Source organism: Ursus maritimus, unplaced genomic scaffold (genome assembly GCF_017311325.1).
Source record: "Ursus maritimus isolate PB19 unplaced genomic scaffold, ASM1731132v1 scaffold_3, whole genome shotgun sequence".
Taxonomy (NCBI): domain Eukaryota; kingdom Metazoa; phylum Chordata; class Mammalia; order Carnivora; family Ursidae; genus Ursus; species Ursus maritimus.
Window position 1 is genome coordinate 69476340 of NW_024425563.1, and position 25680 is coordinate 69502019.

Below are 25680 nucleotides of genomic sequence, written 5' to 3' on the forward strand. Positions count from 1 at the left end.
CTGTACACAGTGCTCTGGGAGGTGCAGTGGGTGGAAAGTGCATTTAGAAATGGTCTCTACCCTCAAAGGGCTGGCTTTGGGTCTAGTAGGCAGTAAGTACACAATGAATGGGATACAGTGTGATAAGTGCTGGGATTACGTGTTGCTAGGAAGGACTAGGTGGGGCAAGGTTCATAAGAATTAAGAATGGTATTGTGAGAAGACATTCCAGAGAAAGGTCTCAGCATATGGCAAGGCCATGAGGCATGACACGGCACGCATGTTGAACAACCATGAAGCCTCTGAGCAGGTTGAGGAAAGCATTCGTGTGAAGGAGGAGCAGGCAATAAAACTAGAGAGGACGAGAGCCAGATCGTAAGGGCATTGTGGGTAGACTGGATTTGCACTTGACCCTAAAAGCTCTGGAGAATGGATGGATTTTAAGCAGAAGTGTGGTGAGCGTGGCTTCAGATGCAGTAGAGAGGACGGAGTGGAAGGAGGCCGACTGGTAGGAAAAGAGCCCAGAGGAAGTCATTGTGGCCCTCAGGAGAGGACACAGGTGGGCACAATGGAATCGTCAGGATCTGGTAGCCTCACTGAGAGTGGAGATGGGTCGGGAGGGGAACTTGGGTAGGTGGCAATTTTGCTTACAGAGAGAGAGGGGATCCGAGAGGAGAAGCAGGTTTCAGGAAAAGCCAGTGTGTGCATTTTGAAATTGAAATCCCTCTGGGAGTACCACATGGTGCTGTCCAGGAGAGACAGTTGGATCTGCGGGTCTGCAGAGTTCTGGCGACAGTGTGGTCCTCAAGGGCATCCACGTGTGATGCTCCCCAGGGGTTCTGCATCATGGAAGAAGCGGAACTCCTGAGGATCTTAGCCTTAAAGAAAAGAATTATATTAAGGGACTGATGGGGGAAGAAACTCTAGGGAGTGGGAGGAACTCTAGGACAAGACCCTCGAATTTCTCATTTAAATCACTGCAGCCCACTCCCCACTCCTATTGTTTTAAGGCGAACTCATTTGACTTGCCTGGACCACTGTCCAGGACTGACAGTGGACACTCCCATGATGAACTGAATTGAAGCTCACTTGGACCTTTAAGGCTTGATGTCTGAAGTAAGACCTTTTTTAGGTTGATCTGTTAAAACATTAGCAAAATGAGAGAGAGATGTAAGACTCAGCAAGAGATGGTAAGGACCACTGGTATCATGAAAGGTCTGAAGCCTGGATCTCTGAACTCCACCTTTGTCCATCCTTTAGTGGGTCATTATCACTGCCCCTGGAGCACAGTACACAGGCCCCTGACTGCTGAATGACTTGTCCCCAGAGATTCCTTCCATCTCCACGTTGGAGGGAACACCCATCTCAGCTAGGTTACCGTGTGCCATTGCCCTTCGAGTCTTCTTACACATCCGCCAAATCAAATTGGGTTCAGCCTCACCTCCCTCCACAGATCCCATTTCTTTTTTAAAGATATATGATTACTCTAAAGTACCCAATTATTATTAGACATTACTGTCCCCATATTCTGCAGGCTAGCCGAGTGCCTCTATCCACCATCAGTGCTGCCCCTGAGAGTTCACTATGCTTCATTCATGTATCCAGTCATTAGATAATTACTGAGCACCTTTCAGGCATGACACTGATCATACACTGTGACCAATAAGTCGAATGACTATAATGGAAAATAGAAGGTTCAAGTGCTATAGAAATGTGGGGAACTTGGGGGCGCCTGAGTGGCTCAGTCGGTTATGCGTCTCACTCTTGATTTCAGCTCAGGTCATGATCTCAGGGTCGTGGGATGGAGTCCCGCCTCGGGCTCCGAGCTCAGCAAAGAGTCTGCTTGAGATTCTCTCTCTCCCTCTCCCTCTACCCTTTCCCCCTTTTGTGCACGTGTGGTCCTTCCCTCTCTCTCTCAAAATAAAATCATTTTTAAAAAACTAAAAAATAAAGAAATGTGGTGCAAGTTCAGGAGACAGCGATCATTCCCAGATGGGAGAGCAGGAAAGGCCTCGTGGAAGAAGTGGTATGTGAGGATTCAGACCTACAGAGACTCAGGGAAAGAATATCCCACAGAGAGAACCCCAGAAGCAATGGCCAGGTGGTTGGAAATCACATCTAGACGGGAGCCAGCAGCTCCATTTGTGAGTCGGGACAGCTCTAGGTCCTGGGAAGAACAGACGGCCTTGCTCCTGATAATGGATACATCAGAGCAGAGGCCAAGATCGTTACTGGCGCAGTGCTTAGTGCTGAGAATCTCATTTTTGTGTAGACCTTGACCACTTTTTGTCATTTCATCTATCAAAACATCTTGTTCTAGCCCTTAGATTATAAATGAGTCTTTTTGAGATGACTCCATTATTATTTGCTGAAAAGTACTTTGTGTGTTAACTTTTATTGGTATTTAAGTCTTAATTGGTTCCGTTGAACTGGCTTGGCAGAATTGGAATTCTGATTATGCTATTCATTTAAATGTATAACTTTAAAGAACTGAATTTTGAGACCCTTTGAGAAAAGTCAGTGAAATTGCCACTAATTTTGATTTTCACTTTGCAAAACCGTAGTAGTCTTCTGGAAGGAAAAAACACACATACCAGAGAGTTTTATATTGGTGTGAAGCAAATACACAGTTTAGAGCATAGTTCAGAAAGCCTTCACTTCGGCGTTGTGTCCGTATTCCTCAGAAATCCTTATCTAAGTTTGCATTTGAGACGTGATGTGGAAGCGGACCCGGAAGGAGAATATCACTGCACTGATAGCCTCCCTAAGTAATTGCTAAACCAAAGGACAGGCAAGGACGTCCAAAGATAAGAACTCTTGGGTCTTTACAGTATATACCTTGTTAAAACTTCATGACCATTGCCACATGATGTAGGGACTCTTCGAATGCTAACAGAAGTCACCTTACAGATCATCTAGTCTAAATGCCTTCATTGACGGAGAGATAAATGAGGCTTAGACGAGAATTTGCCATCGTGCTTGTTTCTTCATCTGCAAACTGAGTGTATTAGTCAAGGTCCCACGAGGAAATGGGTCCCATTGCAGACTCAAAATAATTCAAGGAAGTTTTGTTTACAGAGACAAGATTTACAAAGGGGGTTTAGGGGAAGTGCAGTGGATGGTGCTGGAATTTGGGTCTCAGTTGCAGCCAAGCTTTTACCATTCCCAAGCTTGACGGGAAGAGGGGGAGCAGTTCCTGGAGTCAGGTAGTGCCCAGGATGGACAGAGACTTTGCAGTGGCCGCACAGCCAGCTCTAGACAATGAGGAAATCAGGGAGTTGTTTTGAGGGGGTTTTGGGGTTTTTTAAATTAACATATAGTGTATTATTTGTTTCAGGGGTACAGGTCTATGATTCATCAGTCTTACCCAATACACAGCACTCACCACAACACATATCCTCACATATCCTCCCCAGTGTGCATCACCCAGCCACCCCATCCCTCCACCCCCCTCCCCTCCAGCAGCCCTCAGTTTGAATCAGGGAGTCAAAGACTCTGCCTCACTCTTTTCCCTCTCCCTGAACTCCTGCCCAGGCTTCCTGTTGGCCAAACCCAGTAAGAAGCTGGAGGCATGGGGCAGGTACAGATCCACCCCCCCCCCAAAGGCAGAGACCATCCAGAGAGGCAAAAGAAAGATGACTCGCGCAGCGTTCGTGATGTGCTTTTCTACTCTTCATGAATGTAGCCGTATAATAAAGATGCTTCAGATAATAGCTACAAAGTATTTTCAGGGTCTTGGTGAAAAGAACATGAATAAAAGACTGCTAAATCGAATATTAAGTAGGAGTGGTTTGCTGTGATATATTTTGAGTCAGAGTTGGCTTTGGCTCTACTTTATCTTATACTGTTATTGGACTGGTTCAAAAAATTGTGACTAGAGATCAAAGCAGTTTAAACAGATACATCCACTTGGGTAAATATCCTTGAAGGCCCCCTCCCCCCGTCTTCCTCTCCCCCTTCTGTTGCCAAATCCATTCAGCACCTCTAGAGTCTGTTAATACATGTAATGATTGTAATAAACATCGTATTTGCTTTGGTTCCAGCTGGCTCCAACCACTAAACTCTGTAGTTCCTATTGTTGTCTTTGCTTAGTAGACAACTGCATTGTTATCATGTATCAAAGAGGCTACCTTTGTCATAGATTTCTAAATGTTGATCTTTATGCATTGCATTCATTGATTCTCTCTACGTGTTTTTAAATTTAAACTCACTGTGATATTTTGTTTTTAAGAATATTTAGAATTCTTAAACATAGAGAACTTTCAGGCAGAATTGATTACATTGTTGAGAACATTCCTTATTTCATACACTAAAACCTTGAAACATTTTTTTCAGTTTTGTCCATGCCTTAAAAAGCTTTGAAGTAAAAATTAATAAATCTGCTTACGTGTGACAAACTGGTTTTAAGTTAGGCAGTCTTCCGTAAGAAAATTATAGAGGGGCGCCTGGGTGGCGCAGTCGTTAAAGCGTCTGCCTTCGGCTCGGGGTGTGATCCTGGCGATCCGGGATCGAGTCCCACATCAGGCTCTTCTGATCGAGTCCCACATCAGGCTCTTCTGCTGTGAGCCTGCTTCTTCCTCTCCCACTCCCCCTGCTGTGTTCCCTCTCTCGCTGGCTGTCTCTCTGTCACATAAATAAATAAAATCTTTAAAAAAAAAAAAAAAAGAAAGAAAATTATAGAGGCACAGAAGTGTAATAATTCCAAAGCAAATAGAATTTATATTTTACTGTCAGGAAAAATTGTTACAATTTGTTCTCAAAAACTTGGAACTTAAATATTTTAAACCCCATGAAATTGCAGAAATTGTCATCATTTGAGATATTTTAGATTACAGTGATGTAAAGTGAGGACTGAAGGACTCTGGATCAGAGAATGTGGAACAGCCACATAAATTAGCAAATTAAAACTGGGGACACTGCTGACATATGAGATAATATTACATAAACTAGGGAACAACTATTAGATTTATATTTATTACAAAAAGTAGTAATTTGTTATTTTTAAATGAAGTCCTTGGACATTGTTGGGTTTATTTTTTTAGAGAATTAACTAGAAATATAAGTATTGTACAATTCATACTTTCTTTTGGAATTCAAACATGTTGAATTCCACAAATATTAAACCAAAAAGGTGTCTCTGTAGTCAAATGCTAATAGTTCAAACAGAATATAAGAACACACCTAATTAATAAATCTGATTCCTCTTACTGTTAAAATTATTTACACACAGACCAACCGAAAATCTTAGGGCTACCGAAGAGATTTTTTTCATCTTTTTTTATTGAAATTATTAAATGAGAATTTGACGAATAGATGTCCTACCATTCAGGGACGCCTGGGTGGCGCAGTCGTTAAGCGTCTGCCTTCAGCTCAGGGCGTGATCCCAGCGTTTGGGGATCGAGCCCCACGTCAGGCCCCTCTGCTGGGAGGCTGCTTCTTCCTCTCCCACTCCTCCTGCTTGTGTTCCCTCTCTCGCTGGCTGTCTCTGTCAAATAAATAAATAAAAATCTTAAAAAAAAAAAGGGGGGGGGCGCCTGGGTAGCGCAGTCGTTGAGCGTCTGCCTTCGGCTCAGGGCGTGATCCCGGCGTTCCGGAATCGAGCCCCACATCAGGCTCCTCTGCTGGGAGCCTGCTTCTCCCTCTCCCACTCCCCCTCCTTTTGTTCCCTCTCTCGCTGGCTGTCTCTCTGTCACAGAAATAAATAAAATAAAAAAAAAAAAAAAAAAAAAGTCCTACCATTCAGGGCGCTGGTGTTGTTCAGAACTGAATTTTGAAACCTTTTTCTTAAACCTTTTTTTTTTTAAAGGAAATAATTTAACGCCAAAGGATAGCTGAGTTTTTGAGATCTGTAACTGTAAACTCTTTTAAAGTTCCCAGTAAAATATCTCTATGTAAATTTACAATATTTTCCTCTTGGTTATCTATTTACAACCTGCGGGCTTGCCTATTGATTTGTGTATGTTTGGAATGCAGAAGTGAGGGTCTCGTGTTGGATGCTGAGGAAGAAGCACAGAGTTGAAAGCAGACGGTCCTGGGAGAATCCCAGCTCCCCCACATCTCAGCTTGGTGTTTCTGGCCAAATGACTCAGCCTCTCTGAAATTCCGTTTTCTCAGCTATAAAATGTGCTTACTGACAGCACCTGACTGATCTTGTGCCCTGAAATCATCCTCCAGCCCCTTTTCCTTTCCACGTTCAACCTCCTTGGCCATGTTTTTGTGGCAACTGTTCATTGAAAGCTTCGTGTCCTGTAGAGAGTCCTGGCAGACATTTCTGTATGCGTATATGATTACGGTATTCCACCCACACATAATCTGTTAATAAAAATTAGAATGTATTTCCCACAGTTCCAAAAACAGTATATCATGGACACTTTCTGTGGGAGCACCAAATGAGCGGGGATGAGATGTAGCTCATCCTTTTTGATGGCTTGATGGCTGAATAATATTCCCCTATTGGAAATTACTGTGGGGTAAACATCCTTGTGAATACCTCTTTGTATACTAGACTGAATATTCTGGATAAATTCCTGCAAGTGGAACTCTGGTTCGGCGACATGGGCACTATTCATCTTATAAATACTGTCAGATTGTCCTCTAAAAAGGTTGTGCCAATTTATGGTTTGAAACCGTTTCCCCAAACCATGGCCAACTGGGAATAGTGTCATTCTGTTCATTTCAGGCAAAACGATACCCCTTTATTGTGATGACTTTCTTCCTTTATTCCTCGCTTGCTTTATTTTAATGAGATTATCTTTGATAGTGTGTTTCTTCTTGTGAACTATCATTTTGTAGTCTTTATCCATTTTTCTGTTGTTTTATTTATGTAATTTGTTTTAGGTGTTTTATCCCAGGTTGTTATTTGTCTTTACCTTTATTTTATAGTGTTTGCCAAAGAGACTTGCAGTCTGAAATAGCTGGATCTGTTAATCTTTTCATCTCAAGCTTCTAGATTTGCCTTCATGCTGAAAAAGGCCTCCATATCCCAAGGTCCTCTTCTGTTTTCTTCTAATACAGTTTTCTAGCTCTACTTTTTACACTTAGATTTTTTATGAGTATACAATTTCTTCTTATGCATGGTGCAAAGTAGAGATGAAACTTTCTTCCAAATGGATGACCAGTTGTCTTGCTTTGAAGTACATTTTCTCTCTCACTAAGATGAAATTCAGCACCTATAGGAATGTTAAACCCCATAAATAGATCAGTCTCTTTCTGGACTTTCTAACCTGTTAGCACCTACTATTTTGTTTTCTGTACCTTAGAGTATGTTTTGGTAACAGAGAGCAGATCTTCCTCATCCTTATTTCTCAAACTATTTTTGGCTCTTCTTAAGCATTATTCTGTCAGAGGCCCCATATTGTCAGAGTTAAATTCCTCCCCCAAATCATTACATTGTCTTAAACTTTCTTGTTAATACAGGAATGACAATTATCCTTATATTTTTCCCATCTTAGTCATGGTCTGTCTCATCATTTATTTAGTTTTTAAGTTCTTCAACAATAGTATACCGTTTTACTTATGTAGATTTTCCTTTTTTTTAATCCTTCAATGTTTTATATTTTTTGTTACTATTGTGAATGGTATCCTTTTTACATTATATTTTATAACTGACTTACTAGGATTTGTGTATTTATATCTTATGTCTACCAGCATCTAAATTGTTATCTCTTAATAATATTTTTGCTGTCATAAATTTTATTTACCAAAATATAAGGCCAATGTGTGTAGGGCAGAAACCCTTAGAAATATAAGGAGATTCTGGGAGAAGGAAAACAAAAATGCAATTCTCTTCCAGAGTTTGACAAAGTATAGAAAAATATAAGGATCTATATGAGACAAACTCATATTAGAAAAGAACTTTACACTTTTTTTCTAAGGTTTTATCTTTATTTATTTACTTGAGAGAGAGCAAGAGTCAGAGCGAGAGAGCACAGAGAGAAAGGGAGAAGCAGACTGCCCGCTCAGCAGGGAGCCTGACACGGGGCTGGATCCCAGGACCCTGAGATCTTGACCTGAACCGAAAGCAGATGCCTGACCGACTGAGCCACGCAGGCACCCCAGGAAAGAACTTTGCACTTAAAAGAGAGTTACTCCCGAGGTACCTGGGTGGCTCAGTCAGTTAAGCGTCCAACTCTTGATTTCAGCTCAGGTCATGATCTCAGGGTACTGGGATCAAGCCCCAAGTCTGGCTCTCTGATCTGCAGGGAGTCTACTCAAGGATTCTCTCCCTCTCTCTCTCTCTCTCTCTCTGCCCCTCCCCCCTCACTCACTTGCTCTCTCTAAAAATAAATAAATAAATCTTTAAAAAAAAGAGAAAGAGAGTTACTCCCCTGACACCTTCTGACACAAAACCGGGTGTGCCCATAGTCCTACAGAAAGTAGTAACAAAGTGTCCCAAGTAGGGGCGCCTGGGTGGCTCAGTCGGGTAAGCATCTGGCTCTTGATTTTGGCTCAGGTCATGATCTCAGAGTCCTGAGATCAAGCCCCCTGTGGGGCTCTACACTCAGCCAGAGTCTGCTTGAGATTCTCTCTCCCTCATCCTCTGCCCCTCCCCACGCTTGGGCACACACATGCTCTCTATCTCAAATAAATGAATGAATAAATGAATAAATGAATAAATGAATAAATAAATAAATAAATAAATAAATAAATAAAATCTTTAAAAGATAAAATAAAATAAAAAAATAATTTTACCAAGTAGAAATCATACAGGTTACATTCTCTAGCCATGAATTTCTAGAGCTGGAAATCCAGCAATTAAGAGATAACCATAAATAACCTGACCATATGGACATTTTAAAACACTTTTCTAAATGATTTTATTCTTCAAAGTAGTTTACTCTTGGATTAAAGAGAAAATTAAAGGTAAGTTACATATTCTTTAAATAATATGTTCTATCATTAATTAGAATTAAAAATAACTCAAGTTTCAATTCAGGTAGATAGGCAGGTGCAAACAAAGAAACTAGCATGGGGAAATTTATAAAAATAAAAGTAGAAAACAATAAATTATAAAATAAGACAATAATTCTCCCCAAATGTAAATAAAACTCTATGTCAGTTTTTTTTCTATAAATGATATAACTAAACTCCTAGAAAACTTGACTGATACAAAGAGAAGATGAAAATATGCAACATTAAGAAAGAAAATACAGGGGCGCCTGGGTGGCACAGCGGTTAAGCGTCTGCCTTCGGCTCAGGGCGTGATCCCGGCGTTATGGGATCGAGCCCCACCTCAGGCTCTTTGGCTATGAGCCTGCTTCTTCCTCTCCCACTCCCCCTACTTGTGTTCCCTCTCTCGCTGGCTGTCTCTCTCTCTGTCAACTAAATAAATAAAATCTTTAAAAAAAAAAAAGAAAGAAAGAAAATACAGTTTTCTTCTCAGAAAACCGAGGAAACAGACAGCATGACAGTAATTAATAGGAAATACTATGTACTAATTTAAGCCAACACATTTTAAAATCTAGACTAAGAATTTTCATGGGAAAATCCTTTATCACTACCAAAATTGACTCAAAAGGAGATTAACACCTAAACAGACTAAGAATGAATTCAAAAGATTGTTAAAGACGTAACTGCTAACGAAAATCCAGACCCAGATGGTTTTATGAGTGAGTCCTTTTAAAAGAATGATTGGGGACATCTGGGTGGTTCAGTTGGTTAAGCATCTGCCTTCGGCTCAGGTTGTGATCCCAGGGCCCTAGATCGAGCCCCAGCCTGCTTCTCCCTCTCCCTCTGCTTGTGCTTTCTCTCTCATTGTGTCTCTCTCTCTTTGTCAAATAAATAAATAAAATGGTAAAATAAATAAATAAAATGAAAAATTAAAAAAGAGACTGATTATTTTGATGTTGTTTATATTATTCCAGAATATAGAGAAGGATAGAAACTTTCCATACTTCTAATATCAAAACATGAAAAATTAACATAAACAATAAAACTGTAGGTCAGATTGATTTAGGAATATAAGTTAATATTCTAAATAAGTATTAGCAAATAGAATCCAAGGGTCTATTAAAATAGTAATATGCCAATGTTAAAAGAATAATACATTAATATTAGGAATGATTTATTCCAAAAAGGCAAGGATTGTATGGTATTAGGATATCTACTGATGTAATAATTAATACACCGTTCATAGAATGAAGGAGAATGATCATATGGTCATTATTAATAGATATTTTTAAGTATTTGATAAAAATTAATTATCCATTTTGAGTGGTAACTAAGTTTTGAAACAACTTCCCAAACATATCAATATAGTTACTGTTTTACCTGTCTACACATTTGTTTGATGGTCATAGTAGGTACACTGTGATTAAAGCACTAAAACAATACCATTCCTACTAAAGTGTTTTAGGATGGGTAATCAGTCAGAAATCACAGCCTCCTTAGAACAGCTTAAAACAATGCAATATTCAGATTAACATTTTCATCCCATATGATGCTAGACTTTATTAAGAAGGTGGGTGTGTGCCTGTGCACTGTGTATGTCTATAAGCCACTGAGCAGAACTTTACGGACCATTTACACATATACCTTTTTTTGCAGTATATCAGAGAAGCAGGGAAATGTTCCCCCAGCTAGAAATGTTAATAAAGCAGAAATAAATTATGCAAGTAAAAACTAGAGCCCAGAACTGGATGCTCTTCTTAGCAAATGTAGTACGTACCTTCTTTCTGGGGAATGAGTGATAATTGAATTTTGCCCAGATATCTTCTAGCAATGACTGCCTTAAAATTGTCAATTTGGTATTTGGTAAACCACAGTTGTTCTGTGAGCAATATTGTAATGGGTATTTATGGATAAAATCGGTTCTATGTCCTCTGGAACGAACCATACAATGAACTGTGTTACAAGGTATGATTTTCAGGTGGCAGTGGGTTCAGGGACGTGATGGCATCAGAGCCAGGCTTTGTAGGATAAGTAGAATTTCCACATGTGGAGAGGAGAAGGCAGAGCTTCCCAGACTAGAACAGTGCCAACTAAAGCATGGAGGCAGGAGCTGGAGCGTATGTTTATATAATTGAGTGGTGCTCACACCTAGCCAAGGGTTAGTGTTACCTGAAAAACATTGTAAAAAAAAAAAAAGAGAGAGAGAAGAAATAAAAAAGTGAAAGAAGAACTCCAGGCCCCCCACCATGGAGATCTAATTCAGTGAGGGAGAGAAGGCCAAGACACATGTTTGTCTGCCTTTCTTCTTTTCTTTTCTTTTCTTTTCTTTTCTTTTCTTTTCTTTTCTTTTCTTTCTTTTCTTCTTTCTTTCTTTCTTTCTTTCTTTCTTTCTTTCTCTTTCCTTCCTTCCTTCCTTCCTTCCTTCCTTCCTTCCTTCCTTCCTCTCTTTCTTTCAGATTTATTTATTTATTTATTTATTTATTTATTTATTTATTTTAGAGAGAGCGAGCAAGAGCAGGGAGCGGGGGAGAATCTCAAGCAGGCTCCCTGCTGAGCAGGGGGCCAACAAGGGGCTCTATCCTATGACCCTGAGATCATGATCTGAGCCAAAATCAAGAGTCAGACGCTTAACCAACTGAGCCACCCAGGCACCCCAGACACATATTTTTCTAAAATCCCCGTGGGTGATTCTGAAGCACTGAGTGGAGACCCAGTGCTGTGGTCTAATATGTGACAAGGCTGTAAAGGTTATGGGGATACTATGGGATATGCTGCTAGAAAGATACTTCAGAGCCAGTGATAACTGAGTAACACTATTTGGTTTTTGTTTGCTTCCTTTTTTAAATTTGTTACATCACCACTATTCCTTCATTAGATATCAACCAGATAACCCTTACACAAAATTTGACCTCTCGTGTGAATCCAAAGCAAAACCTATTAAATGAGATGAAGAGGAGGAACCAGTCAAGAATCTTGTTTCAGTTAGATATTGCTGTATAAACTCCCCCAAAACTTAAAACAACAATCATTTTATTATCACTTATAATCCTGTGAGTTGACTGGACTCTACTAGGCAGTTCTGCTCCCTGTGACGTTGGCAGGGGCAGGCCACGGTCTTCTGGGGGATCAGTCCAACTTGAAAGTCCAAGATGGCTCACTCGCATGGCTTTAAGCTGAGAATTCAGCTGGGGCTGTCCTCTGAAACATCTTCTTGGGCTTCTCACTGCATGGCATTTGGACTCCGGAGGAAGTGTCTCAAAAGCAAGCATTCAAAAAGGCCCCCAGACTATGGGGCGCCTGGCTGGCTCAGTCAATGGAGCATGTGACTCTTGATCTTGGGGTTGTGAGTTCAAACCCCACATTGGATGTAGAGATTACTTAAAAATAAAATCTTAAAAAAAAAAAAAAAAAAAAAAGAGGCCCAGACTACTAGGCTTCTTCTAACCTTGTTTTGGTAGTCTCAGATACATTCTGTTAGTTTAGTCGACCAACTCACCAAGACCACTCCGTTTCAATGGCAGGTGACTTAAACTCTGTCTCTCTTTCTCTCTCTCTCTCTCTCTCTTTTTTTTTTTTTTTACGATTTTTAAAATGTATTTATTTGAGAGAGAGAGGGGTAGGGAGAGGGAGAGAGAATCTGAAGCAGACTCCACGCTGAGCATAGAGCCCGACTCAGGGCTCCATCTCAAGACCATGAGATCCTGATCTGAGCCGAAACCAAGAATCTGACCCTTAACCAACTGAGCCACCCAGGTGCCCCAGACTCCATCTCTTGCTGGGAGGAGCAACGTGTGTGTACAAGGAAGGAAGGAAATAGATGGCAATCATGTTCTGGAGAATTGCGACTGCAATCTGAATGCACCAAGGACTACAACATCAAAATACATAAAGGAGAATTGTAGGAAATTGAGATAGATGTCGCCAAAAGTGCAATGAGACAAAACAATAAGTAAGGATAAAAGGAATCTGAATAACGTAAAGTGCTTATGTAATAGATTTATGTATTGAATTCCTTATCTGACAGTAAAGAATATTCCTTTATTTCAGGCATCCATAGAATCTCTGCTCCCCCCGAAAGAGAAGCTCTTGAACCCCTATATACTGGTATAAATCTGAAGCCTATAAATCTGTTTCCTGACCTGTCAGCCTTGCAGAACTAGTCAGGGTGGTGTTTGTTTCATCTGCTACTACACACTACTCTTGTATTAAGTGAGGTTCTTCCTATTGGAGAAGCCTGGCCTCTGGATGACTTTTTCTACACATGGTGTAAATAATTGAGTTCTACATTCTCTTGTAAGTTCTTGGTTTCTTATTTGTTTTCTGAAAAGAGTGGCATTGAAGGGGGCTTTATTTTGATTCCCCACAGTCTCATGATAAGAGTAGTTTTGACTTGTCCTGGGTGCTCTTTATACTTCAGGGTCAACATCCAGCAGCCACTGGAATCCTCTTCTGATTCCCCGATAATGCTGACGTAGGCACTGAGCTGGAACCCTTGCCAACACCTGTTTTCCATTTATTGTTTTTTTTAAGCCCCTTAGGAAAAAAATAATAGTGTTAAGATCTGTGTTTGTATAGGTCTTTGCTTTGCTTTCTGAAACTCAGTTACTTTACCATCCGAGTAAGAAACAGAGTCTGAGGTGGGAACCCAGGTTGTGGGGGTGATGTCATTTCCTGGCCTGTCAGCGATGAATCCGAGTTACTTACTGCTTCTATCTCAGGGTCCCCATATGATGCCAGGCACTCGTTCTGAGCTGGCATTAAACCAGCTGAGATGAGAAGTCGAAGCGACCAGCCGTCTTCCTCGGTAACACTCAGGTCCGTTTGCCGTTGCAGGTCGTCACGCTGTGGTACAGAGCTCCAGAAGTCTTGCTTCAGTCCAGCTACGCCACCCCCGTGGACCTCTGGAGTGTTGGCTGCATATTTGCAGAAATGTTTCGTAGAAAGTAAGAAATGCATTTTGTTTCACTCTGTCTTCCTTGGAAAGAGACTTTTTGGGTCTTTGATAAATTAAGTGGCAGCATAGCATTTCTGTTTCAAATAAGGTCATGAGATATATATATACATATATATATATGTATGTGTGTGTATGTATATATGTATGGAGATATATATATATATCCAGATCCACCTGCTTCGGGCTACCACATCTAAGCCTGTCCTGGAAACGAGTTCTCAGTCCTAAATAGTGTAGCTTTGTAGGACTCCAGCTTCCAGCTCTTGGAAGCTCTTGTTTGGAAAGAAACATGCCATTGTTCTTACAACTTATTTTTATTGGTGATGTTAGAACATAGAAGTGTCCTCAAGGTGGACCCTGTCCACAGGAGAAGGACCAGGGCTATTACCTGTATGGAAGTTTTGTTGATGAGAATAGTTGCGTACACGTGTTCAGGGTGACAAGGACAGGGCGGGGAAGATGTCAGCAGTGCTTCAGAATACTGAAAATGCTGTCAGAATGAGGACAGATTAGACACATTCAGGCATGACAGAGAGCACAACAAGGGCCAGGGATATTGAAATGACAGAAAGAAAGGTTTTTGCTCAGACGTGGGGAAAATCTAATATTAGGCATTATCTGAAGAGAAGATTGGGGTTTGTGAAAATAGTGCATTCTCACTGGGTGTGCAAGAACACACTGGACCACAGCACACATTGGAGGTGTTTTCTGTGGCATTAATAGAGTGGGTGGTGGGCTAGATGACCTCCAGGGACCTCTGACTCTGAGAGTCTGTGATTCATTTGTTCGATTTTTCAGGTCATAAGAAATAGCCAAACAATATAATAAAGATCTGCCCGAAAAATAATCCCTACGCAGGTACCAAATTCAGCAAATCAAAATTAAGCAAAGAACCTAATCATCATCTATTAACTCCTGGTTTTCTCTTTTTATTTCATGGGAAATGTGAGTTGGAGAGCTGAGTATATTCCCATTGCACATGTTACGTTCAAAATGGTAGCTACACGGTAGCCCACCAGGAAAAGAAGTGGTCGGTCATTCCTTGCCTGTCTCTTTGTTCTTTTGTTTTAACCAAATGAAGCTTGGTGCATGTCATAAATTTTGGGACCGACGTTTAGAACTCAGCATTTTTTTATATGTAGCTCACAGGAGGGGATCATGCCAAAGAAATCTGTGTACATAGATGTTCAGTGCTGGCCTACTGTGTGCCAAGTACAGGACCAAACCTCTTCCATTCTGTTCCTTTTTATGCCTCCCCATGGGAGATAACTGAGATGCAGTGATAAATTTGTCTAACATCAAGCAGCTAAAAAGTAGCAGGGGTATTGCTCCAGATGAAGTCTTGTGCGTTTTAGTCCAGTGTTGTTTTCCTACCAAGGAGGGAGGGAAAAGTAATATTGAATTCAGCTTCAGTGTTTGCCAAACAGGCTAATTAAGTTGTGTGGAAGTGTACTTGGACCAACAATATCAGCATCTGTAAGGACCTTGGTAGAAATGGGAATTCGTACCTCCCCCAGCCCACTGGATCGGAAGTTCTTGGGCTAGGGCTCAGCAGCCTGTGTTGGGACAAGCCCTCAAGGTAATCCTAATTCACCCTCCAGGGTAAGAACCACTGGGTTGGATGATAGGATCACCAGGGATGAGCAGTCTTTAAATGTGCAACTCCCAGACCTCTCCCTTAGAGATTCTGATTCATTACTGGGCTGGGGCCAGGCATTCTTGTTTTTTAAAGTACCTCGTATAATTCTTTTCATCAGACAAGTGTAGAAAACATTGGGTTAAAGGATGTCAGGGGTGCCTGGGTGGCTCGGTCGGTTAAGCGTCCAACTCTTGATTTGGACTCAGGTCATGATCTCAGGGTCATGAGTCAAGCCCCGCAGCTGGCTCCCCGCTCAGCTGGGAGTCTGCTTATCCCTCTCCCCCTGCTCCCCCCACCTGCCTGCTGAAGGGAGTGCACACACTCTCTCTCTCTCTCAAATAAATAAATAAATAAATAAAATGTTTAAAAAAAAATAAAAGATTATGGTCAGAACGGAATAAGCAGGGTAGAAGTCAGGACTGTCATTCTAGTTCATTCGGCTGAGAGCCGATTAGAGAAATGTATATTAGAATTACATTTATATCTCTAGAATTGTCCTCAAATACGAAGACTGGGTCCTTCTTTTGTAATGGGAGGAGAGTGGCAGTTATTTTTCAATAGTCTAAGACATAGGCCAGTGATGGGTATTAAGGAGGGCACATATTGCATGGAGCACTGGGTGTTGTACTCAAATAACAAATCATGGAACACTACATCAAAAACTAAGGATGTACTGTATGGAAACTAACATAACATAATAAAAATTTTTATAAATAAATAGATAAATAAAACTTGAATACCAGCGCTTCTTGATGATAAAACCAATATTTTCCTGAAAGATGTTAAAAGAAAGATAAAATTTAAGATATGTAGTGTTAGGCATTCACTAGTAAGGAATTTGCTATATTTCTAAGTATAGCTAGTCACTACTTACGGAATAATTGCAACCTGAATTTTCGTTTTATAGCATTAAAACATTTTTCCACCAAAGTGGCCCAGTCTAGCTTGCAGAATTCTGTATAACCTGCAATATATATGAAACGTTATTTGTGCTAATTCATCAAAACCTATTTTCTATTTATAATGTTTTTCCTTTGGGAAAATTCATTCTCTGTTCTAATCCAAGATGACAGGGATATCCTTCTCTTCACCCCAGCACGAGAAGGGGGGACTCAATGTCGGATGCTCGGAAAAAGGCTCCTTTCATGATGGCAGGCACAGCTGGCTTCAGTTTGCTGAGAAAGTGAGATGGTGGGTAGAGACCCATTGGCTCTTTAGATGTGCACAAAAGAAAGTTACCCTCCCTCGGAGCCTTGCGTAGAGGTAGTAAATTGAGAATTAATTGCCTGAAGGAGGAAACAACATCAGAATCCAGGCCCATGTGCCTTTATGGCTGAAGGAGAATGAATCTAGGCCTACCACACATCATTCCTGGGCTGGGTGCCCTATCTCCTAGGTAGTTCCTGCTGGTTTGGCTTTGACCTTGAATATGGCCGTGGGATCTGACCCTTGTCCCTGCTCTGTTCGTGTTTGGTATTTCCTATGATAACACCAAGATATCTGAATGTGCATGCTCCTTACTCATGCCAGATGAGTTCTGGGGTCCAGCCCCCAGCTTGACCTGATTCTAGCTTGACTCCTGAGTCAGTGTTGACACACCTATTGCAGTATCCAGTGGAGAATTCACAAGCCATAGATTCTGAAAGCAGACTCCCTCATTACCTTAGGCTAACCCTAAATCAGAGAATCTTGGCGTGTGTCCACTCTGGGTTCCTACTTGTTACTATGGCAGTGTTTCCCAAACGCTGTCATCTTTTTTAAAACCTTCATAATTTTTGCCATATTCTTGAAACAGCTATACTTACATAATTTTTTGCCCTAAACAATTTACATTTTTTTTAATTGAAGTGTAATTGACATACAATATTATATTAGTTTCAGGTATACAACCTAGTGATTGAACATTCATGTGTATTACAAATCAATCACCGTGTTAAATTTAGCCACTATTTGTCAACCATTCAAAGTTGTTAGGTATTATTAACTACAGGCATACCTCATTTTATTGTGCTTTTGCACATACTGCATTTTTTTTTTTTTTTTAAAAATTAAGGTTTGTGGCAATCCTGACTCAAGCAAGTCTGTCAGCAACATTTTTCCAACAGCATTTGCTTATGACTTCATGTCTCTGTTATATTTTGGTAATTCTTGCAATATTTCATACTTTTTCATTATTATCATGTTTGTTATGGTGATCTATGATCAGTGATTATGACTCACTAAAAACTCAGATGATGGTTAGCATTTTTTAACAATGAAGTATTTTTAATTAAGGTATATACATGGGTTTTTTAAAACATAATGCTATTGCACACTTAGTAGACAACAGCATATGTAAAAACATGACTTTTATATGCCCTAGGAGACCAAAAAATTCACTTGATTCACTTCACTGATACTCACTTTATTATAGCGGTCTGGAACCAAACCCACAATATCTCCGAGATTGGCCTGTTTTTCATTAATTTCTGCTCTCATCTTTATTATTACCTTCCTTCTACTAACTTTAGGCTTTGTTTGTTCTTTTTCTATTCCTTTAGGTGTAAGGGTAAAGCTTGTTTCTTGAGGTAGACCTGTATCACTGTAAAATTCTGTTGTAGAACTGCTTTGGCTGTGTCTCTTAGATTTTGGACTATTGTGTTTACCTTTTCATTTGTCTCAAGGTATATTTTGATTTCCTCTTTGACTTTTTCATTGACCCACGGGTTGTTTAGTGACTTGTTGTTTAGCCACCATGTGTTTATGTTTCTTCCAGTTTCTTCTTGTTGTGGTTTTTAGTTTTCATACCATTGTGGTTTGAAAAGATGTTTTATATGCTTTCAATCCTTAAATTTATTAAGACTTGTTTCATGGCTTAATGTGTGGTCTACCTTGAAGAATGTTCCATATGCGCTTGAAAAGAATGTGTATTCTGTTGCTTTGGATGTTCTGTAAATACCTGTGAAGTTCATCTGGTCTCATGTGCCACATAGGCCAATGTTTCCATACTGATTCCATACTGATTTTCTGTCTAAATGATCTATCCATTGGTGTAAGTGGAGTGTTAAAGTCCCCTGCTATTATTGTATTACTGTCAGTTTCTCCCTTTATGTTTGCTAATATTTGCTTTATGTGTTTAGGTGCCCCATGTTGGGTGCATAGATATTTACATGTGTTATATCTTCTTGTTGGATTGATCCCTTTATGATTATATAATGTTTTTCTTTGTCTCTTATTACAGTCTTTTTTTTTTTAAGATTTTATTTATTTATTTATTTGAGAGAGAGAGAGAGCACAAGCAGGGGGAGAAGCAGAAGTGGGGGAGAAGCAGGCATCCCATGGAACAGGGAGCCTGATGTAGGGCTCGATCCCAGGATCAGAGATCATGACCTGAGCGGAAGGCAGACGCTTAACCGACTGAGCCACTCAAGTGCCCCCACAGTCTTTGTTTTAAAGTCTGTTTTGTATGATATGAATATTGCTACTTTAGCTTTCTTTTCATTTCCATTTGCATGGAATATCTTTTTCCATCCCTTCATTTTCAGTCTGTGCATGTCTTTAGATCTGAAGTGAGTCTCTTGCAGGCAGCATGTAGATAGGTCTTGGTTTTTTATCCATTCGGCCACTCTGTATCTTTTGATTGGAGCATCTAGTCCATTTACTTTTAAAGTAATGATTGATAGATATGTACTTATTGCCAACATGGTGATTGTTTTCTAGTTGCTTTTATAGTTCTGGTTCCTTTCTTCTTTTGTTCTCTTCCCTTGTGACTTGGTGACTTTCCTTAGTGTTATGTTTATATTTTTTCTCTTTATGTGTGGCATATCTGTTGGAGCTGTTTGGTTTGTGTTTACCATGAGGTTCATATATAAGATCCTATATATTATAAGAGTCTGTTTTAAGCTGATGGTTGCTTAAGTTCAAGCACATTCTAAAAGCACTACATTTTTACTCCCTCCCATCCATGTTTTATGTTTTTGCATTATATTTTACATATTATTTAGTGTATTCCTTGACTATTGTAGCTCTAGATGATTTTACTACGTTTGCCTTTTAACCTTCATGCTAAGTGTGTAGGTGGTTGATCCACTACCTTTACTGTGAATTCACCTTTACCAGTGAGATTTTTTTTCTATCGTAATTTTCTTCTTTCTACTTATGCCATTTTCTTTTCTATTTAAAGAAATCTCTTCAACATTTCTTGTAAGGCCACTTTGGTGTTGATAAACTCCTTTAGCTTTTGCTTATCTACAAAACTCTTTATCTCTCCTTCTATTCTGAATAATAATCTTGCTGGGTAGAGTATTCTTGGTTGTAAATATTTCCCTTTTAGCACTTCGAATATATCCTGCCACTCTCTTCTGGCCTGTAAAGTTTCTGCTGAAAAATCAGCTCATAGTCTTATGGGGGTTCCCATGTTCATAACTAGTTGTTTCTCTCTTGTTGCTTTTAAGGTTCTCTCTTTAATTGTTGATGCTTGAGTATAATGTGTCTTGGTGTGGATCTCTTTGAGTTCATCTTATTTGGGACTCTCTGTGTGCTTCCTGGATTTGGATATCTTTTCCTTCACCAAATTAGGGAAGTTTTTAGCCATTTTTTCAAATAGGTTTTCTATCCTTTTCTGTCTCTGTTCTCCTTCTAGGATCCCCGTAATATGAATGTTAGTATACTTGCTGGAGCCCCAGAGGTCCCTTAAACTATCCTCATTTTTTTTTTCATTCTTTTTTTCTTTTTGCTGTTCCAGTTGGGTAATTTCCACTTGCTTTGTTGTCCAGATCACTGATCAATTCTTCTCTACCCTCTAATCTGCTGTTGTTTCCCTCTAATGTATTTTTCATTTCAGTTATTGTATTCTTCAGCTCCAGTTGATTCTTTTTTTATATTTTCTAGACAATTTACTTTTTTTAGCCTCATCCAAAGCAAAATATATATAAAATCACAGATTTGATGAGCCAGTTATTTATTTGTCTAGTGCACACTCAAATAAATATATAACCATTAAAATTATTGAGAAACTTAGTCCATGTTCAATGCCTAAAATCATCTCTCTCACATATCACCAGTGGTATATGCCACATGTTAGAAACCTTGTAACAGGTGTTTCATTTAGTATGCAAGACCCTTTTCTAGAGAGAGAAATTAAATCCTAGTGGGGGGGCGCCTGGGTGGCACAGCAGTTAAGCGTCTGCCTTCAGCTCAGGGCGTGATCCCGGCGTTATGGGATCGAGCCCCACATCAGGCTCCTCTGCTATGAGCCTGCTTCTTCCTCTCCCACTCCCCCTGCTTGTGTTCCCTCTCTCACTGGCTGTCTCTATCTCTGTCAAATAAATAAATAAATAAATAAATAAATAAATAAAAAATCCTAGTGGGGAAGAGAAGCATTGCATACACAATTAGTTGACTAGCCTCAGCCAGGCTGAGTGCTATGAAGAAGCATAGGGTTCTGTGAATAGGAGTAATAGGAAGACTGTTTGCAGAGAGGGAGAGAGGCTTCTCAGGGGAAGGCCAGAAGTCGAGATTAACCTTCCTTAGAGGTCACATCCTAGTTGTTTATATAAAATCATTGAGGAATGATTATTAAGGTTCACCATTCTCCATAACCTGGGGAGAAAAATAAGAAACAAAGGGAGGTAACACTTGTCTGTCATGTGACAGACCCAGGGTCAGGCCCTTCACGTGCATTATCTCAGTAAACCCACATTCTGAGGGCTATTATCCAGAGTTTCCAGATGACAAACCAAAGTCTTCTGCAAGGAGTATAAATAATTTATCCATGGACACACAGCTCTTAAGTGGCAGAGCCAAACTTGAACCCAGGTCTGCCTGACTCTGTACCCTTTGATTTTGTTCCCCCTGTCATGTCTCTGCCCTTACTGTTATGTTACCTACTGGGTCATATTTTTATCTGGAATGTTTTCTGCATTATTACAATGTAGCAGCAATGACATTTTAGAAAGGTCAAGAAGCAAGCCATATGTTTAATAGCTTTGATTTCCAGTCTCTCCTATATTAGAAAGGTTGACTGATTCTCTGATATTAAGGGTTGCCAGGGAGTTTTAACAGTATCTGTCTCTATTATCTGGGCTTAATAATTGCCACCAATGACTTAGAGTGGCTGCTACAAAATGGATAAGCACTGAAGTTTTTTGTCTTCCTCCTTTAGCACTTTGCCTATGGGTAGCCCAACTAAACTACACATTGAGTTACATTTTAATACTAAAAAACGTTACTATGAATTTGGTCAGTAGACAACTAGTCAGGTTGAAGGATGACATGAGATGGGATAGGAGGGAGGGATGGAGGGATGAATGGGATAGATTGACTTTTAACCTCATAGCAAATTAAATTCACAGTTGCTAGCTATCCAGGTGATCTTGTGATCCTACTTGAAACTCTTGTCTGTGGTTTGAAAGTATGGGGTTTTCCAGGTTATAGCAAACTCATAAAAAGAAAATGCATGTTTAAAAAATAAAACATGCTAATTCTTTGAAAAAAAACTTAATTCTAAAACTAGTTCTTTGAATATGGAGATTGTGGTAAGCAGATAGTAATTCTTAGAAGTTCTGAGTTGCCAGTTCTACTGATCCCTAGCTAAGAAATGCCAAATGCCGCCAGGAAGAATTTAATAAATACGGTCACTGTTGGAAGGAAACAAACAAGGCTTCATGGTTATATTAGCCCATGTGTGGTGGCCTCTCTAGGCTTGTCGTCATTGATTTCTATGAATTAAACACCCAGTAGCTGAGAAACTGACAGTGAAACTGTCCTTTGTGGCTGAGTGGTCTGTGAACCAATGTCTTTAAAATGTCACCGAGTGCCTTGCCAGTTTTCCCGTTGGTTACTATGTTGGTGTTTCCCCTTATTTGAGTGCTCTCTTAGGTGACATCAGTAAAATGGGGTCCTTAGCAGACTGACCTGAACACCAAGGCACCAGAAGGCAAGCCCTCGCCTGTGACTGGAAACCCAACATCAACCTCAGGTTAGGTCAGAACACATGTATGGAAAAACCAGGGCACTTTGCTGGACCTTGAGATTTCTTATCTCTTCTTGGATGCCTTCATAGGCCTTTAAAGAACCAACCAAATAAGGAGAACTTTACAGAAGCATTTTCTTGAGTAAGGAAATATCCAAGATGGTACTTAGGAAAAAAACTGATCTTGGTTGAATAACGCATCCAGGTGGTTCTAAGAATGCATGAGTACTTTAATGTAATCAATGTTGATTTCTCTTATTCTTTTTTTCATTTTTAAAAAGATTTTATTTATTTATTTGTCGGAGAGAGAGAGAGACAGCACAAGCAGAGGGAGTGGCAGGGAGAGGGAGAAGCAGACTCCCTGCTGAGCAAGGAGCCCACTTGGGACTTGATTCCAGGATGCTGGGATCATGAGCCCAACTGAAGGCAGATGCTTAACTTGACTGAGCTAACCAGGCATCCCGTGATTTCTCTTATTCTTAATATGTATCTTACTTTAACATGAATTTGGAAAATGCATTTGTTTTCATGAGTATACTGAGAAGCCCCCGTCAGGTGTGGCCTTTCCCTGTCAGGGCAGCTCTGCGGGACTCCAGCATCCCAACCCAGTGCCACTCCCATCTGGCACCCTGGGGCTGCCTGTTCTGTGGTCTTCTCTGCAAACTAGATTTTATCTTTATAGTACCCTTCCTGCCAGTTCTGCCATCATGTCCTTCCCTCCAACTGCCCAAGTCATCGGCTTCCCTTTTGCTGACAATTACAGGTCTGTGACTTCTCCCCATGGTCTTATCCCTGTTCTGAGCAACCTGCTTCCCCCTTCTCTGGCTCCCCCAGCTTCTGTTAATCCTTTCCACTCTGTCCCTTGGAATCTCTGCTCTGAGCCACAGGTTGCCCCTTTCACTGAACTTTTCCTCGCAGTCTCCTTCTTCAGGCCCTTTTCTGTCAATGCTCTACTCCCCTCCCCTCAGAAGAGAACTGGGATACTCTTGGCCATCTGGTGCTGAGGGCACTATTCTGCCAAAGCCTCTCAGCTCCTCTTTACCATCCTCTCCCTCTTCTGTCTCCCCCGTCTTAATTACATCACCTGTCACATAGAGAACCAGTGGTTTTTTTGAAACATAGAGCTTTTTTGTAAGCATAGTTGCTTTTTTAAAGCTACCGCAGGGTAAGAAGAACTGTTACTAATGGAAGAGCTTTGCAGCTTACTGTCTCCCCCTCCCCCAGCTTGTGCTGAAGCATTCAGAACCTTCTGATGAACTTGTGTCCTCTGCTCACTCCTCAGGGGCACTCACTGCACCTTAGGGATCATCGCCACCCAAGTGTTCCACCATTAAAAATAAAGCTCCACTTAACAGACAGAAATAAGGGCAACAAGAGCCCGCCCACAAGCTCTTCAGCACTTGCCGTCTGGGCTCCTCTCCTCTCCTCCGGATCCCCTCCCTTAGTCTCAGACCTGGTCCCTGCACAGTTCCTTACCCTTATATCCCCCAGGGTCCTTAAGCCCAGTCTGTTCCCATTCTCCCAGCCCATCATTCGGCCACATCTCCACTTGATTGAAACGAGTGATGGTATCCAAAGTGAATTCCCCTGTGCCCCTTCTTTCAACTCAAAAATCTCTCCTTATCTTCTCTCTCTCTCTTCCTTCTCTCCCCCTTTTTTTTTAAAGATTTATTTATTTTAGAGAGAGAGAGATAGTACAAGCGAGGGAGGGGAAGGAGGGAGAGAGCATTTCAAGCAGACTCCCCGCTGAGCGTGGAGCCCAGCATGGGGTTTGATCTTAAGACCCTGAGATCGTGACCTGAGCCAAAATCAAGAGTCAGGTGCTTAACACACTGAGCCCTCAAGTGCCCCCTTCTCTCCCCTCTCAAAGAAGGATGCATTCTCCCCCCTTACAAGACAAGTCCTTTGACTTGTGTTTTTGATGCTTCCCTGCTTCTGGACACCCCCACCATCCATCATCCCCTTCTGATTTGCCACTTCAGAACCTCCCTGTCCACTAGCTTTCATGACTCCATCCTAGAAGAGACCTTACTCCCCCTTTCTATGCCCTCAGTCTTTCTCCTTCCCTTCATGGCCAAACTTCTAAAAAGAATAGAGTCATTCTCTACATGCAGCTTTCACTTCTTCACCATTTGCCATCCCTTAAGTCCTTCCAGAAAAAAAAAAAAAAAGATGAATAATATTTACTGGGCACTTGCTATGAGGTATATTGAGTGTCTTAAAATATATAATTTCATTTAAATCTCAGAGTAACCTCAAGGGATACCACTGTCCCCCATTTTACGGGTAAGAAAACAGGTCTGAGAAGGTTAAGTAGTACAGAGTACCGCAGCTAATGAATGATGGGGAGAGACTCTGAACCCAGGCTTATCTGACTGCACCATCCTCCTGGTAGCCCATCTGCTGCCATCTCTCCATTCTCCTCTTGCTCAGTGTCTTCAACATTGAATGTTGTGACCACTGATCCCATTAAACCCTCCCTGCCCTTGCTGTTGGTGAAGAGCACATTGCTGGGGGCCCCTGCCTTTATCTCTGTTACTTACCAGCTCTTCTTCTTTCTCTCCCAAAGCTAGATGCTCCCAAAGACTTTCTGTCTAGATCAGATGCAGATGGGTTCCAGAGCCACGTTCGGTTCCCTGATGGACTGACTCTCCACCAACCATCTCACAGACACCTTCCCTTCACCAGACCCCCAAACCAGCAATTCCTCTCGCTGTCTCTTTTCCCTAATGGAACCCACATCCCCACAGTTACCCAGCTAGGTCCCTAAAGTCACTGGGGAGCCTCCTCATCCTTCTCATATATCCAAGTCCTGTGGATCCTGTCTCCACAGAATCCCTCAGATCTCGACTTCGTCGCTTCAGTTTGGGTCTTACCGACAGCCTGAAACACTAAGCTGGCAGCCTGCTTTCCTGTCTCCTGCCTGTTCATGCATTTGGCATAAGCTCATCTTCCTGTTGTCACCTCTTTGCAAAAACGTATCAAAACTGGCGCAGGATCCTTGGCTCTCAAGACCTTCTAAAGAAGCCCCACTTCTCTTCGCCTCAGCACATATTCCTCTCCGAGATGTAACTGTATGTTAGCGAAAATCACCTACCTTTTGACCCCACAATTTGCCTCAGGGTTTTCCTCCTTAGAACCCACATGCTTCTCTTGACCTGGGTGCCCACCTGCCCCCAGGGCCACACCTAGAGGCCACTCCTCAGAGAGAGACCTGCCGCCCCCCCCCCCCCCCCCCCCCCCCCCCCCCCCCCCCCCCCCCCCCCC

General features: G+C 41.1%; 1 protein-coding gene across 1 annotated transcript in view; it reads left to right on the top strand.

Moving 5' to 3' along the window:
* Positions 1 to 25680, top strand: part of CDK6 (cyclin dependent kinase 6) — a 228384-nt gene that overhangs the window by 151675 nt on the left and 51029 nt on the right. Inside the window, exon 4 of the mRNA XM_040644275.1 lies at positions 13702 to 13811. Within this exon, the coding sequence (XP_040500209.1) occupies positions 13702 to 13811 (110 nt within the window). The remainder of the gene's footprint in view (positions 1 to 13701; positions 13812 to 25680) is intronic.